General features: G+C 60.9%; 2 protein-coding genes across 2 annotated transcripts in view; one reads left to right on the top strand and one right to left on the bottom strand.

The window, feature by feature from the left end:
* The first annotated feature begins 6 nt into the window (after positions 1-6).
* LOC120596530 (uncharacterized) lies at positions 7-5,469 on the top strand. The gene is made up of 2 exons (XM_039855022.1): positions 7-1,107; positions 1,364-5,469. The coding sequence occupies exon 2, from the start codon at positions 1,937-1,939 to the stop codon at positions 2,951-2,953; it is 1,017 nt and encodes a 338-aa protein (XP_039710956.1). The 5' UTR covers positions 7-1,107; positions 1,364-1,936; the 3' UTR covers positions 2,954-5,469.
* A 5,986-nt stretch (positions 5,470-11,455) lies between these two features.
* Positions 11,456-14,813, bottom strand: part of MYT1L (myelin transcription factor 1 like) — a 114,007-nt gene continuing 110,649 nt past the window's right edge. The window contains 2 exon segments of the mRNA XM_039855009.1: positions 11,456-12,106; positions 13,131-13,274. Of these exon segments, the coding sequence (XP_039710943.1) occupies positions 12,080-12,106; positions 13,131-13,274 (171 nt within the window). The 3' untranslated portion in view covers positions 11,456-12,079.

Genomic DNA, 14,813 nt, shown 5'->3' on the forward strand with positions numbered 1-14,813 from the left:
GGCGCGCACGGACGCTCGGGCGCACGGACCGACCGCGGAGGCCCCGGCGCGTCCCCGGCCAGCTGCGAACTGCGCCCGCCTGCCCCGCCGCGGCCCACGTCCCAGCTGTGCGGGGGGCGGGGGGCGCCAGCTGTGCACATGCGCGTGGCTCCTCCCTCCCCACCCCCACCTCCCTGAGGGCCGGGGCGGGGCGAGGACCTCCCGCCGCGGCGTCGGAGCCCTGGGCCCCCTCCCTGCGGCGGGGCTCAGGGGGACGCCGAGAAGGCGACGGGGACCCGGGTTTCAGTCCCGGATCTGCACTCAGGAGCTGGGGCCTCGGTCACGGTGTTCCACGTCGCCCATTCGCGGCTTCCACATGTGCGCAAAAAACTTTCTGTTGTTTTAGAAAAGAATTTTAGAGCGTTTACTGTGTTCCAGGCACGGTTCCAAGCTGGCGCTCCCTCGCTGGCCCGCGCTCTCCCTCCCTCCCCCCACACACACCCAGCGGGACTTGAGCCAGCCACTCACCCTGAGACCCTCTTAACCTCCCTGCCCAGCCCCTGGGGACCCCGGAGCGCAGTTGGGAGCGCAGAAGACGTTTGTGCAGAGTCCTTGGCGCAATGCTGGGCCAGGTGAACGCTTCGTGCCCCGCAGTCGGTCCCTTGTGGACGCACAGGAAGCAAACCCTTGGACCTGCCACCGTGGGACTTTTGTGAAGCCACCAGGAGATCCAGCAGAAGCCGTGGAAAGGAGGGACGATGCTGAGTAACAAATGCTTGTGTTCACAGTTGTATTCTCACTTTACATGCATTTTTGGGTCCGGCCCGTCCACCTTCCCTGAAGAAGACAGAACGTGTCACAGCTTTGGCGCTGCCACTTCCCTGCCCAGACGCCTCCAAGCCCCCGGTCTCCGTGGGCAAAGGTCTCATTTCACCAAACAGGCTCAGGCTGGGGCCCCCAGGAGGCAAGGGCGGCTCCGAGCAGCACACACGGCAGCTTCTCTCTCCAGCTCCACGGCCATCTCCTGACTGGCGGTGATGTTATCTTCAGGTGTCCCCTTGGCTGGGCTGTCACACCCGGAGACTGATCACACACTGACCTTGGCGTCATGCTGAAGGCAGTGTGCAGGTGACTACCTCTGGGTAATGGGTGCAATCAGCTGCCAATTGCCCTCCGGGAGGGGGGCGGGCCTCACCCTGTCGGTTTAAGGTCTTAAGAGTAAAGCCTGGGGCTTTTTCCCAGAGAAGCTCTGCCTCAGGCTGCAGCGCTATCTCATGCCTGAGTTTCTAGTCTGCGGCCGGCCCTAAGGATTCGGGCCCTGCCATCCCCATAGCTGTGTGAGCCCGTCCCTCAAACTCTGTCCTCCCTCCCTCCCTCCTTCCAGCCATCCGTCCATCCATGCTGCAGTGCTGTTTCTCTGATGACCCCTGCCTGGCACCCAGCCATGTGTGGACCATGGGCCGGACATGTGGCGGTGGACGCTTAGCAAGGAGCCCTTACTGGAGCAGATGCCTGTCCCCGCTCGTGGTTTCCCGCTCTGCCCTCTGGAGGCCCAGGGAGGCCTCGCACCTCAGGCCTGGACTGTCCTCATTGGAGGAGGACAAGGAGCCCCCGGAGCTCTCTGTTCCCCGAGTCCCCGGCGAGACACCCCCACTCCTCTCTGAGGAACACGCTCCAAGTCCGGCTGTCGCCCCAGCCCTGGCTCTGTCCACAGCGAACGTCCCTGCCAGGTGTGTTCGCTCCAGCCGACGCCCTTCACTCGTTTGGCTCCCACACAAAGCAGCAGAGGTCGACGCGTGAGAGGTACTGTCCTGACCTCCGTCTGCTGCGGTCACCACTGTCGCAGAGTCTGTGAGCAGGCGCCACCAAACAATGGCTACCGCCTGGAATGCGCTCAGCCCAAGGCTGCGGGGCAGGGGGCTGAGCCCCGAGGTCCGGCGGCGGGAACGCTTACCTCATGCTGCAGATGGAGAGCCAAAAGCCGGTGCGTGGGGAAACCGAGTCACGTCCAGGCAGGACGCGGGGAGAGGGATGCGCCAGGTCTGACCTGGTGCTTCCCACAGCGCACGGACGAGGCGGGGACCCTCCCAGACCTTCGCTGACCTCTGACACTCCAGAGAGCTGCCCGGGCCGCCGGGGCCACGCCTGGACATGCTGGCGCCGAGGAGCAGGAGAACCGAATGTTAAATCGGCTGCACTGGAGACGGCCTCTGCCGACCAGCCCTGCAGCCGGCCGCAAGGACGCCCCCAAAACGAGGACGACCGCCAACCCCACGCCCCCAAGGGGACACAGACAGGAAAAACAGGGTCCTTAGGTGGCCCTTGCATGAAGCAAAGTCATTCATTCCCTGTGGCTAAGACCACGGGAACCTACGGGCACGGGCCGGGGACTGGCGAGGCCCTTGGCGCTCTGCGTTGTCACCTCGCGTGCTGCCTGCCCTTGTCCTTGTCCTGCTGCACCATGAGCCCACATCGAAGGAAATGGGTGACCCAGGCCTTCACCGGGAAGTCACGGGAACCAAGAATGATAAACAAACTGGATTCCCCAGCGCTCGGGGGCCCCTCTCAGTGTCTTACCTCTGTCCCTCTGGGTCTCTCAGGCCGTCGCTCCTTGACCCAGAGAGGAGCCCACCCCGTCTGTGGAGCGTCACCCTTTCTCGAACAAACCTGCCTCTGCCTCTGCGTCTCGCGGGCCTTTGAATTCTTCCTCCTGCACAGCCAAGAGCCCCGTCTCTCCTGCAGGCCCGGGAGGGGGGGGACCCGCCCTCCAGTGTCACTGGGTGGGGACAGAGGTACCTTCTACCTGGAGGCCCGACAGGCCCTGGGGGCAGGCAGCAGCTTCCCAGCTTCTCCCTGCTCGTCTCAGACCCTCGGTCCCCAGAGCCCTCCTCCACCCACCCACACAGGGGACATCTGCGTCAGCGTCCCGGAGTGCGCGGTCGGTATTTCCTGCCACCTCAGCCCAGCGTCATGATGGCACCTGTCTACCCGCCTGTCTCCCCAGTCATTGGACGCTGGAGCGGGACTTACACAGAAGAGGCGGTGGGCGTGGGAACAGGACACAGCCCGGGAGGCAGCCTCAGCCGCCGCCACCCTGGGGGTCTTTCTTCCTCTCTCTGGGCCAGTTTCCGCGGCTGTGACGGGACGAGACCAGCCCAGCTCACAGGCCGCGCGGGGACCCGGGAGACCGCGCGGGGCTGCGCTGTCGTCCACAGCAATGCGGCAACGTGTGCGCAGCGCGCTTCTCATTGGGGCCTGTCCGGGGTCCGGTCTGCGTGGCCCCCTGGGGACTCAGCCTTGCGGAGCCTGCAGGCTCAGCTGCACACCCCTGGGGTCCCTGCTGCCAGTGTCACCCGCCCCGCCCGCCCGCCCGCAGGAGCAGAGGGCTTGGAGGAGTATGGCGGGGGGCGTGGCTCAGGGTGCCAGTGTCCCCGGTAGCTGCCCCAAAGCACCACAGTCCTTGAGGCCAGAAACTCCAGGTCAGGATGTCGACAGGGGCGGACCCTTCTGGAGCTCAGAGGAGGCGTCTGTCCCAGGCCCCTCTCCAGCCCCCGGTGACAGCAGGCAACCCCTGGCGTCCCTGGCTTCTGCCTACCTCCCACGCGGTGCCCAGTCTCTGTCCTCATCTGGCGTTTCTCTCCGCATGGCTCTGCGCTGACCCCAGTGACCCCATCCTAACGTGACTGACCACACCTGCGACAGCCGTTTCCCGACAAGGTCCCCTTCTGAACCCTGAGAGGACATGGATTCTGGGGACAGTGAGGACGGGGCAGGTGGTGGCCAACTCCGAGGCGGCGGCCTGGGCTCTGGAGCAGGCTGTCACGGCGGCCCCTCCTTTACTGTTAGCTTTAAATTTTAAAGTGGGGGAGGGGCACAGGGCAGGGCGGGGCGCTGGGCCCACCTGCGGGCCCAGGAAACACGCGCCTGGGGTTCCAGAATTCAGTGCCTTCTCCACGCGCCCAGCTCTCCACACGCCCGACGCTCGCGCGCAGCCCGGGCGTTGCCCACGTGATGCAGAAAGGGGACCCCCCACAGCCCCCTCCCGCAGGGCTGTGCTGCTCGCAGGTCACGGGGCCGCCCCAGCCCGTCGAGCAGGTGCCACCTGAGCCCTGCACTCCGCTCATGCCGGGCCTTAGCCCTCTGAACCCCACTCCTAGTGGAAGCTGCGGGAAGCCCGCATGGGGTCTGAACCAGTGGCGACCTGGCGAGCTCAGGTGCAGCAGAGAGAAGGCTGAGCCTGGAGGGAGGAAGGGAGGGACCTTTGACCTTCGACCTTCCCTTGGGGGTAGGATACTATGGGAACCGGAAAGGCCTAGGGCATGCCGGGGACTGAGCAGCCCAGCCTGGCGGGGCCTGTAACCCTGCCCCACGCGGGCAGGTGGTGGCCGTGGTGACCCACCACTTAGAGTCCAGTGTCCAGGACAGCTGGCGTGGGAGGGCACAGATGGATCTGGAGGGGAGGCTGGGCGCCCCACTCTGCCAGCGGCCGACCAAGGCCGGGAGCAGCCCTGAGAACCACAGCGATGGGAGGACACAGGCATGGGGACAAATGCCTGGATGGGAGGTGACCAGGAGTGACCGGTCCACAGCCAGCAAGGGCGGTGAATGACTCAGCATCACTGTAAATTACTTCCCTGCATAAACATCCCGGGCACCCCGCCCCCCCCCACTCCCTCCAGGCACCCGCTGCCCTCTTTGGAACCGCCCCCCAGGCCTCTGTGCCCACCTGGCACCCGCAGCCCTGTCTGGTAAACGGGGGTCCCGTGCATGTCTGAGACTGGCCTCTTGGCTGCTAAGGCCCTCTAGGGATTCCGAGTCCCCTTTCTCTTCCCGCTTGGGGGGGTGACACCTCACAAATAAAGTTTCCAGATAGACATCGAGTCCCTACACGAGGAGAATTCCTGCTCTGTCTTTACAGCTCTTCCCGCGTCTGCTCTTTCTCAAGCTGCTCAGCTCAAAAGGGTTCTGGCGGCAGAGGCCGCAGAGGCGTGGCCGGCCGGGTGGGCGTGGCCTGGCACGGCACCCCGATGGACCCGCACAGCGATGCCCAGCCCGCATCGGTGGCACACAGCCGAGGCCCGGCCTCCCGCCCCCAAACTATTTCCTCTTGTGCCGAGCAAACTCATAAATGGCCTGAACTCAGTGTTCCACTAAAGCAGGGCCGCTTGTTACCGTGGCCACTCCGAGCCAAGAAGCCAGCGTGCTTTCCCCTCGGCCCTTAGACTGCGCTCCTAAATTCTCGGAGGCGCAGCCCACGGAAGCAGCCTGGCCTTGGGAAATGCCTGCGGGCGCTGGGGAGGGCGGCTCTGGACAGGGACAAGGACGCGGCTCAGGCAGGGTCACCGCGCGGATGGGCCGACATGGGACGGGCGCCTTGTCCAGGAAAGAGGCCGCTCAAGACGCCCATCCAGACTCGGGGCTTTCTAGGTGGGGAAAGTGGACAGTGATTCTCTCTTTATTCTGCAGGGATAAAATAATTTTAAAAATGTGCCCACAGCTCTTTCGTATTTGCATCAGATAAGCCTAAACTATTTAAGGATATTTTTGAATCAACACGTCACGGGGTGCCAGGAAAGATCTTGGCGTTGGAGGAAGTGCTGGCACGCGAGTCACGAAGCCCAGGCGGTGGGCATCCGGGCGGAACTGACTGGAAAGGAGAAGCAGAGTGTCGGGTCCCTTGGGTGGTGAGGGACACACCTGGTCCCGTGGCTGCTGGCCGGGAAGCAGGCTCCACTCCGAGGTGCTCAGGGGAGATGTCAGGGGCATTTGGAAGCTGGAGCCAGCAGGTCCGGCTCCAAGGGGCCGGCAGCACCTATGAAAATGAGCCTCTTGTTTTCTGGAACCTTCCGTCACTAATCTAGCATCCTCATCACTGCCTTTGTCACTGTGGTCAGGAACACACTGCTATTAAGTGGTATTCAGAGCTCCAGCTGGGTTATCACTCACTCCAGCCTCTTCCCGTGTCCCAGCTCGACCCCGAAACCAGTGACGAAACCGCGTCATCCGAGCGTCGTTGCACACGGCGTGCCCAGACTCGATTAGAGGGGACACCGTCCAGCGCGGCGAAAGCCAGGGGCGATTTTAAGGCTGGTCTTCCCAGAACTTAGGGCACTTTTCTCACGGACACCCCATGTGTGAAGTCGCCGTCACTTCTCAGAGCCGAGGGTCCGCGGGCCTCGGGCAGAGAGAAAGCCCACGCGTCTGTGTCGACATAAATGTCCCTTGTCGCTGCGGTGTCAGAACAGCGCCGACTGCGGACTGAACCAGCAGGAACTTCTTTCACGGTTGGTTTCTAGATCGAGGCGCCAGCTGAAGCAGCGTCCACGCGGGGTGGGTCCTCAGCGCGACCTCGGTGGGGGCCGGGGGAGGGGGAGGGGAGTCAGGCTGCAGCCCTCGCTCTGGCCTCGGAAGGGCACAGATCCCGCTGCGGGGGCCGCGCTCACGACTTCCTCACCTAGAGAGGCCCCAGCGCTCTCCCATGGGGTGGCACACCCTTCCCTCCGTAAGCATCCCCCCGCGAAGTGTGACAGTGAGCGCAGAGTGGGGGCCGCCCCCGAAGCCTGAGCGGGGTGCCCCTGGCGGGCTTCCCGCCCTTCATGGCTCCCGTCCAGGTCCCGCGGGGGCTGCATCGTGTGGTCCTTTTATCAGTTTACCGCTCTCCAGGGCACGTGTCTGCACTAGCCTAATGTAAATCGGTGCATGAAAGGGTAAGCTGGGGCACGGCGACACCTGTACCCTCAGCCGGCACTGACCGGGACCCCAGACCCCAAACAGCCGGTGAGAGAGCGGGCCGGGACCTCCGCACACCCTTCCCTAACAGCCGCAGTGGGCGGTGCCCATGCGCGTGACATTCCAGCTCACGCACGCATGCACAAGCTGACGCATGCACGCCCACGCCCACACACGTGCACACACATGCCCACACAGTGCAGACACACACGTCTGTATACACATGCACACAAGCCCACACACATGCCCACGCACGCACACGTGCACACCCACACGTACACACAAGCCCACACAGTGCACGCACACAGCCGCACAGTGCACACACGTGCATGCACCGACTCGTTTGTACGTAACAATGGTGTTCAGGACACACTGCCCCCAAATGCAGCACTTGGGCGCAGCCCGTGTTTCTGCTGGAGGCCTTTGGGGATGGCGGATGCAGGAAGGACTCCGCCCGCCCCCCAGGTCAGAGGACCCAGAGGGAAGGGGGCCCTGCCTCTGGGAGCGGAGGCGTGTCCTTATCTCTCTGATGAGCCAGGGAGCCCTGAGGAGGGGCCCTGCTCATTCTCAGGGGCCGCCACTCCCAGCTGACCCCTCCTCCAGACCCCCCCTTGTCAAGGAGGGAAAACACTGGGGCAGGTCTGTTTCCTTATAAAGGCTCCTGTGTCATGTGAAACTTGAAGAATGTGCGTGATGCCTTTTGTCACAAAGACCCGGCTGAGGGCCAGGAACGGAGGAGGGAGAGGCACCTTTTCCTCGCGGGCAGAGTCTGTCTTGGTTGTTCCCTTTCTTTGCTCAGCTCACAGGGGTCGCACACACCCTAAGGGAAACCGGCACTTAGAAACGGGGAGGGGGCCTCTTAGAATTCGGACGGGCTTGGAGGCCGGAGGGGCCCGATCTGCAGAATCTGGAGGTTCCCGCGCCCCCGCCTTTGGCCCAGCACAAGTCAGGTCTTCCGGGGACCAACCTGGGGTCGTGTCACGGCTCCAGGGTCAGAGGCCGGGGTGCAGGTGCGCCCGGCGGCCGCGTCTGTGCTGCCGCCCGTGGGCCTACTCCAACTGCGTGTGCTGTGCTGGCATCCGATCTGTGTTCACGTGGTTTTTCCGTTTCCTTCAGGGAGTGTACCATACACTTCGGCGACCAATGGCTTGTTTGGGCTGCCATGTGATTGAAATATGAAAAGGATGAAAGTCTGATTTTCTCTCTTAGTACATGTTGTAAGTTGCTGCGGACGCCGGCCGCCCGCCTCCCTGCGCTGTGCTGCGGTGCTCGACAGGGCCAGTGTCCACGCCGGCCGGCCGGGCCGACTGCCAGGGCTCCCTGGGCAGAGGCAGCTTCGCACTCACACGCACAGAGCAGGTGCGGGCAGGAGGCGGGCGGCCATGGCCACCACAGAAGCAGATTCCTAGCAGGAGGGGTGAACACGGACATGTCCTCCTGCCCCACGGGGTCCCTGGTCCTGGCCGGCAGCAGCACTGCCCAACCGCGTCCCCTGCCCTTCCATCTGCTCTGGGGGCTGTGCCCTCTCTGCTCGTGTGCAGACCCTCCAGAGCCTCCTCCCCTAAACCCTCTAGAATCCTCAGCAGACTCAGGCATTTTTCTTTTTAAAAAATTTAATTTCTTTGTCCAAGGGGAGAAAAATGTCATCGCGGGCTTCCGCTGGGTGCTCGTAGGACAAAGCAAACGTGCAGCCCCAGGGTTGACAGGGGCCTGCGCACCTGCGCCCGGGGATGCTCGCCGTCTCGCCCGCTGCCCAGGTGCTCCTCTTCCTTCTTTGTCACTTCCTTGGGGCCAGTCACTGTCCCCAGCAGCCTCACTGTGCTGCTCACCTGGGACCAGGGGCACCTTGACAGGTCCCCCAGGAGCCTGGCCAGAGTGCAGTGTGGTTCTCGGCAAGGAACACGTGTCAGACGGGTCCCCTCGCGGCCTTCGTGGCTTTGTTCCCCGTGCTGTCCACGTGTTATCACAAGCGTGTAATTAGCGAATCTTCATAACCATCCTTTTAACAACTCCATGGTATTTCGCACACCGCATTTACCACCAGTCGCTGAACTATCTCGCTGTAAGAGAGTCCGGGGTAGTTTTATTTATTTCCGTGAATTCACTATTGTTTTGGTCTTCTAGGACAGACTTCTGGAATTATTGGGCTAAAATAAGAATTTTATAAGATGTGTGACAGTATTGATAAACTGGTCTCCATAATGTTTATACAAATTCTCTGCCACATCGACCCTGAGGGAAAAAGTGTCCTAATAATCTGGTCGATGGCCCCGAGTCACCAAAAGAGCTCAGGCACAGGCCACCACTCGCTGCTTTAGCTGCATCACTTCCTGCAGACGGGCCGTGCCGGAGCCTGCGCCCTGCAGCCCGGACAGACCACGAGGCCAGGATGCCAAGGGTCGCGCCCTGCCCCATCGGCTGCGACGAAGCTGACCACGTGCCACGTGCAAAACACCAGACAACACACACCGGCAAGAGGGGCCCAGGTGGCTTCGAGGCCGGAGTCCAAGACCTCTGGGAACACGTTTTGGACTTAACTAAGATTACGGGGTCTCTTCTTCAAATGCTATACTTTTGGGGATTGTGTCCATGATCGGAGGGTATTTTTAGAATTTTGAAAGGTGACTGGTACTGACATAAACGATGAGCAAGTGGGCAATGCATCGTTAGGTCATATTTGAAGGGAGATTTAAGTTTCGGGGATGGTCTTCGTTGGTGGCTCGAGGATGAACTGAGGGAGCCAGTCATGGGGGAGTGACCGCATGTGTCCCCAGATGTGAGATGCTGGGAAGGACGCAGCATCTGCCATCGAAACTGAGCTGTTAGGTGGTGGCATCAGAGCGAGCCAACTCAGGGACGTTCTGGACACTTCACAACGTCCATGCCCTGGGAGGACAGAGAAGGCCGAGGAGCTGCCCAGGGGCAAGGGGACAGGGACACGGGATGAGACAACAGAAAGCAGTGTGTGCTGCTTGACAAAACCAGGCCAAGGAACGTCCACAGGGAGGACGTGGTTGGCCCACCGGGGAACGTTCCAGTGCGGGCCCAAGTTACGTGGTGCCCCAGGCGTGCTGCGTGCCGAGTGTGCTGTGGCCATGACCTGGGCAGAGGCCTGCGTGGAGGTGCGACGCCCTCGGGGACAGCGGGCAGGGAGCAAGCGCGGCGGACCCGGCCTCCACACAGGCGAGGGCAGCGAGGCCGCTGGGCTGCCATGTCCCGGTGCCAGTCGCCTCGGAGCGGATGACTGGAGCTCCCCAAGCGTCAGCGGGCCCCGCCCCTCGCCCCTCCCCGGCACTGCGGGCCCCAGACCGCACTTCCGGGCGCAAGTGAAGACGCGGGCCTGCTCAGAGGTCCATCGTGCTACAGATGTGGCAACACCTTTTTATTTAGAGTAAGATGTGTGAACATCCAGCATGACAAAATTTGTACAAAGTTCACGATTTAAAAATGAAGTGTCACTGCGACTTGTGATTCCACACGTTTATAGCAAAATTAAAGTGTCAACAAACCCATGCCGCGTAGTACAAAAATAAATCAAACTTCAGTCCACAGAGAGCACAGTAAATATTTATACAAAACTCTGTCTTAATAAATGATTACTCAAATTAACTTAGAAATGAATATGAACAATAAGTTATAATAAATAAACTCTGATGACTCACAATAATTCCATATGAAAGGTCAGCATTCTAATATGTGACACCTTTGTGATCCCTATATAACGGTCACAGATAACTCTTGATTTGATATTATTACCAACGTTAGATGAGCAGCAGGTTTGTGCTTAAAACCCCTTTCCACTGTACATAGGTGAGAACGAGAAGAACCCAAAACCGAGACTACCTATCACTCTACTAAAAGCATTACTATATTGGCAAAGAAGCTGCAGACACAACACGCGGGGAGGCGGGAGGCGATGCCGGGGCCGCGGCGGGCCCTGCGGCACAGCGGCGGCGGCGGCGGCGGCGGCGGCGGGCGCCGGACGCGCCGGCTTCGCTCTCCGGGGCGGGTCCGAGCATGGCGGCCGCGACCGCGACGAGGCGCTGGGCAGAGGCGGCGCTCGGCAGAGCAGGGCGCAGGGCCGACGTCACCGCGTGGTCTCCCCGCCCGCCCCGAGGTCCGCGGGGACAGGACGGCCGGCTTTGTTCAGTAGCAGAGTAAAGTGCCGCGGGGACGAGCGTGTCTCTGTGCGCGGGCGCGCCGGGGCGGCCCCGCGCCCTGTCCGCTGCGGGGCCCGGCCGTCCCCAGCAGTGCCGCCGGCCGGCCGGGGGGCCTGCTCCGGTCCCGCGGGGTCAGCGTCGAGGCTCGCACGCCTCCGTGCGGATGCAGAGGACAAGGTGAGTGCAAATAGTCGACTGGCACGTTGTGGGGACAATGACCCTGTAAGTCCTGTTCTGCTAAAAATATTTTTTAAATTTTTACAAAACCCATCTTTTTTTTTCATAACAAAATTTTAAAGTACGTCTGTACTTCCTGCATAACATCAAGACATGGAAGGAAGAGGTGCTGTGACATGTAAATCAAGTCAACACCAGAGAACATGACGCGTCCGCGGGAGTGCTCAGGAGGGCGGGACCGGCGGTGGACGTGGACCCTCGCACACAGTGCCGTCAGCGGGCAGAGCGGCCAGCCTCCCGGGGACAGACCAGTCTGCGACGATCTCGTGGAGAGAAAAGTGCTGAAGTATACTAATTACTCGTAAAATCTGATTGCATTCATTCTTAGACTAGGCCATGACAGCTCAGACATCAAGGCTAGGCGACCGGTCTCCAGCAGAAGGCGGGACACCAGGGTCGTTGCGTCGTGTGCTCTGGGTGGGAGCGGGGCTCGCTGAAGCCGGAGTCGGGGGCGGGGGCGGGGGAGGGGTTCACTGAGCAGCTTTCCACCCCATCCGGCAGGAAATTCGGTCCAGTAACGCGAAGACTCACAAACCATTTCCCTTCATTCCCCAACGGTAAAACAGCAACGACAGCAACAACAGTAATGACAGTTTCTAAGTGGAAAGGGGAAACAAATGCTCTCAGGGTACCTTTGAGCTCAAATCAAAACCCACGGATTCTGTCGGATAAACCGCATCGCAATAACAGACAGTCCGGAGGACCAGGACACTCCTGGGGGGAGGAGAAGGTGGCTCCAGAGTTTATCGAAAGCGAGAGAACGTCGTCAGGCCGTCCGCCTCTCCCACGCCCCGTCTCAGCCGCAGCTCCCAGAGTCACCATGCAACGCTCAGGAGTTAATTTAAAGGTGCTGTTAAGCTGCTTTGAATCTTCTGCCAAGTTTCCATGGCTTGATGTTGTCTTACAATAAATTACTTATCTCATTTCTTACAGTTAATCCATATGCCATTTCCTTGGAATGCAAAAAAACTCATTTATTGCCCCCACCAAACACCATCCTCCTAAAACAAACAAACAGAAAAATCACATAATATTTCCAAGCATTGTTCAAAAATAAAGCATTTTTTTTTGCAACCAATTCCTGCTATGAAACAATATGCACACAAAATGTATTTCTTAAATTCCATAAAATCCTCTAACATGAGGCAAAATGATAATGTCTAAGAGGTGGCCGCAGGGGCCACCGCGTGATCATTCAAAGCTGTTTTTCTTTCTGTCCATTTCAGTTCAAAATACTAAAACATTTAATCACTAAAGCATTAAAAAGAATTTACACTCTGTTTTGATCAGCTTACCTCTTCAGAAATATATATATACCCCCGAATGTGCATACATTAGCAGCTATAAACATTACATGGCATATCACACTATGTCGGCTTATATGAAAACGTACAAAATGTGAATGTATTCAAAAACTATTCTGCAGGTACTATCTTTAAAGCAAGACACGAAATCATTGTGAAGTCTCGTAAGCGTAACACTGTTTCAGACAGGTGAGTATGGAGCGCTTTCCGGGACCGTGGCAGCGCCAGGCGAGAGGCGTCCTTCTAAGCAAGGCTCCGTCTCTATGGTCACTATAGCAGCTGTTCAGACCTGAATTCCTCTCACAGCCTGCTTTATATTTTCCAGTAGGGCTTTATTTTCTGGGCTCTGATAACGATCTTGATTTGTATACATGTCCGTCAAAGTAGTCACGTATGCATCAAAATTTTGTTCATTGATTGGGTCCTACGAGATATTAAATAGTAGTTCATACACAGCTTTTACTTTCTTAATAGGATATTCACATCAGCATAAAACAGTATCACCGTATCGTGCCGCTCGCCCCGCAGGCCGCCTCTGCTTAACATCTAACAGGCCTGCGCAGAGCGATCTTAATCTATGGGTGCGCAGGGCGGGCCCCACCGGTGCTCGGAGCAGCTAACGCCATGGTTTTGGGGGGCTAACCACGAAGTCTGAGAACCAGGGTGCAGCACGGCGCGCCCTGGGCGGGCCGCCAGCGCCGCGGCCCGCGCCGGCACTTACCATGTGCGGCAGCTGGATGTTGGCCAGGCTGTGGATCAGGGACTGGCTCAGGTTGGCCAGCTCGTGGAGCAGGGACTCGTTCTGCTGCTCGATCGCCTTGTTCTCCTCTTCGATCGTCTTCAGGTTGGTCTCCATGGTGGTGATCTGCAACGCACAAGTGTGTGCGCACGTCGCACGAGGCGCGCGGCGAGCACGCGCCCGGCACGGAGCGCGACCGCCTGGCGACGCGAACGCAGAACCTCTGCGCTTCGATCAAAAGGCGTCAAAGCTCAGAACCCGTCAGCTTAAGGGTTTAGCTTTCGTGCCTTTGATTCGTTACCCTCGAAATTCTGGGGATCGGCCGAGAGCGGCCCGGTTTTGGAGATGGGAGAAAGGGGCGAGCGCGAGGCAGGGGCCCGGCAGGGGGCGGGGCTGCCGCTCGGTTCCTATGCGCCCTGCGGGTCCCCGCGCTAGGTCCCGCACGAAGGCTGCCGCCCCCTAGGCCGTGCCCGCCCTGCGTGGCGGGAGCACGTGGCTTCTTGGGGCAGCACTTCGCTGACCTACGGGCCGGCGCTGCGACTTTTTCAGCCTGAATCTCACTGCCACAGACAAGTCGCACAGCGGTGATTTCTTTGGGGCGGATCACTGTCTCCTCCACCGGCGCCTGCAGACGCCGCCCGCATGTGACAGCGCCTGTGCTGCCCGCATCAGATGGAGCCCTGCGGTGGCCCCGGCCCGCTCCCCCCGCCTCCAGGGGCTCAGGGAAGACGGAGCCGCGGCTGTGCTCACGGCTGGGGCGGCGGGTGCCTCGCTGGCCACCACCCACAGCGGGCCTCCCACCCGGCGGGGCGCGGGCTGCCCACTCTCCGTGGGCCACAGGCTGGGACAAGGTGGGCACGGGGCCCACTCCCTGCAGCCTCAGGGCCGCTCAAACCTGGGGGCCGGGGCAGCACGCAGGCCCTGCCGGGGTCTGCGGTGGAAGGAGAGCCCTGGGCGGGCCGGGTCACGGCCTCAGCACCCGCAGCCCCAGCTGCCTCCCCGGGAGCTGGCTCTGCAGCTCGCAAACCAGCCCCGTCCCTCACGCCGGGTCCCTGCCGCCGGCTCGGGGCCGTTCCCTCCGGGGTGTCCGGGGGGCCAGCGGCTCCGCTTGACGGAAAGGCCGGCCAGCTCCGGCTCCATGGGGAAAGCACGCCTCCCAGCGCTCGCGCACGCGCCTCTCACGCACAGACGCCCAGAGGGTCTGCAGCAAGAAGAGCTACGTCACCCCTGCGTGTCACTCCTGGGCAGCCCGTTCAGTCAAGGGGTCTCTCAGGGGTTTCTGGAAGTGGCCCACCCAGCGTGGCAGTCACGGAGCGGAACGCGCTGGGAGTCTCGCCTCCCCGCGCCAATCAGACAGGAGGCAGGGCCTTCCCCTCGCCCCGCAGGCCACGGAGCGCCAGGGGTCTGGCAACGGCTCGCTGGCACTGGGCGGGACTGGGCGGGACTGGGCGGGACGGTGGGCGGCGCCTGGTCCTGTCCGTCACGAGCCACGTGCTCCTGCGCTCTCACTCACTGCGCTCCGCCTCTGGCCTCTGGGGGAGGAGAGGGGCCGGGTCCCCTCTCAATGTCTGAGGGCACCTAGCTCCTGGTGGCCTAGGGAGGCGGCTGTCAGGAAGGGGTGTATGCATGTGCACGTGTGTGTGCATGTAGGTAACCGTGTGTGCA

Source organism: Pteropus medius, unplaced genomic scaffold (genome assembly GCF_902729225.1).
Source record: "Pteropus medius unplaced genomic scaffold, Ma_sr-lr_union100, whole genome shotgun sequence".
Taxonomy (NCBI): domain Eukaryota; kingdom Metazoa; phylum Chordata; class Mammalia; order Chiroptera; family Pteropodidae; genus Pteropus; species Pteropus medius.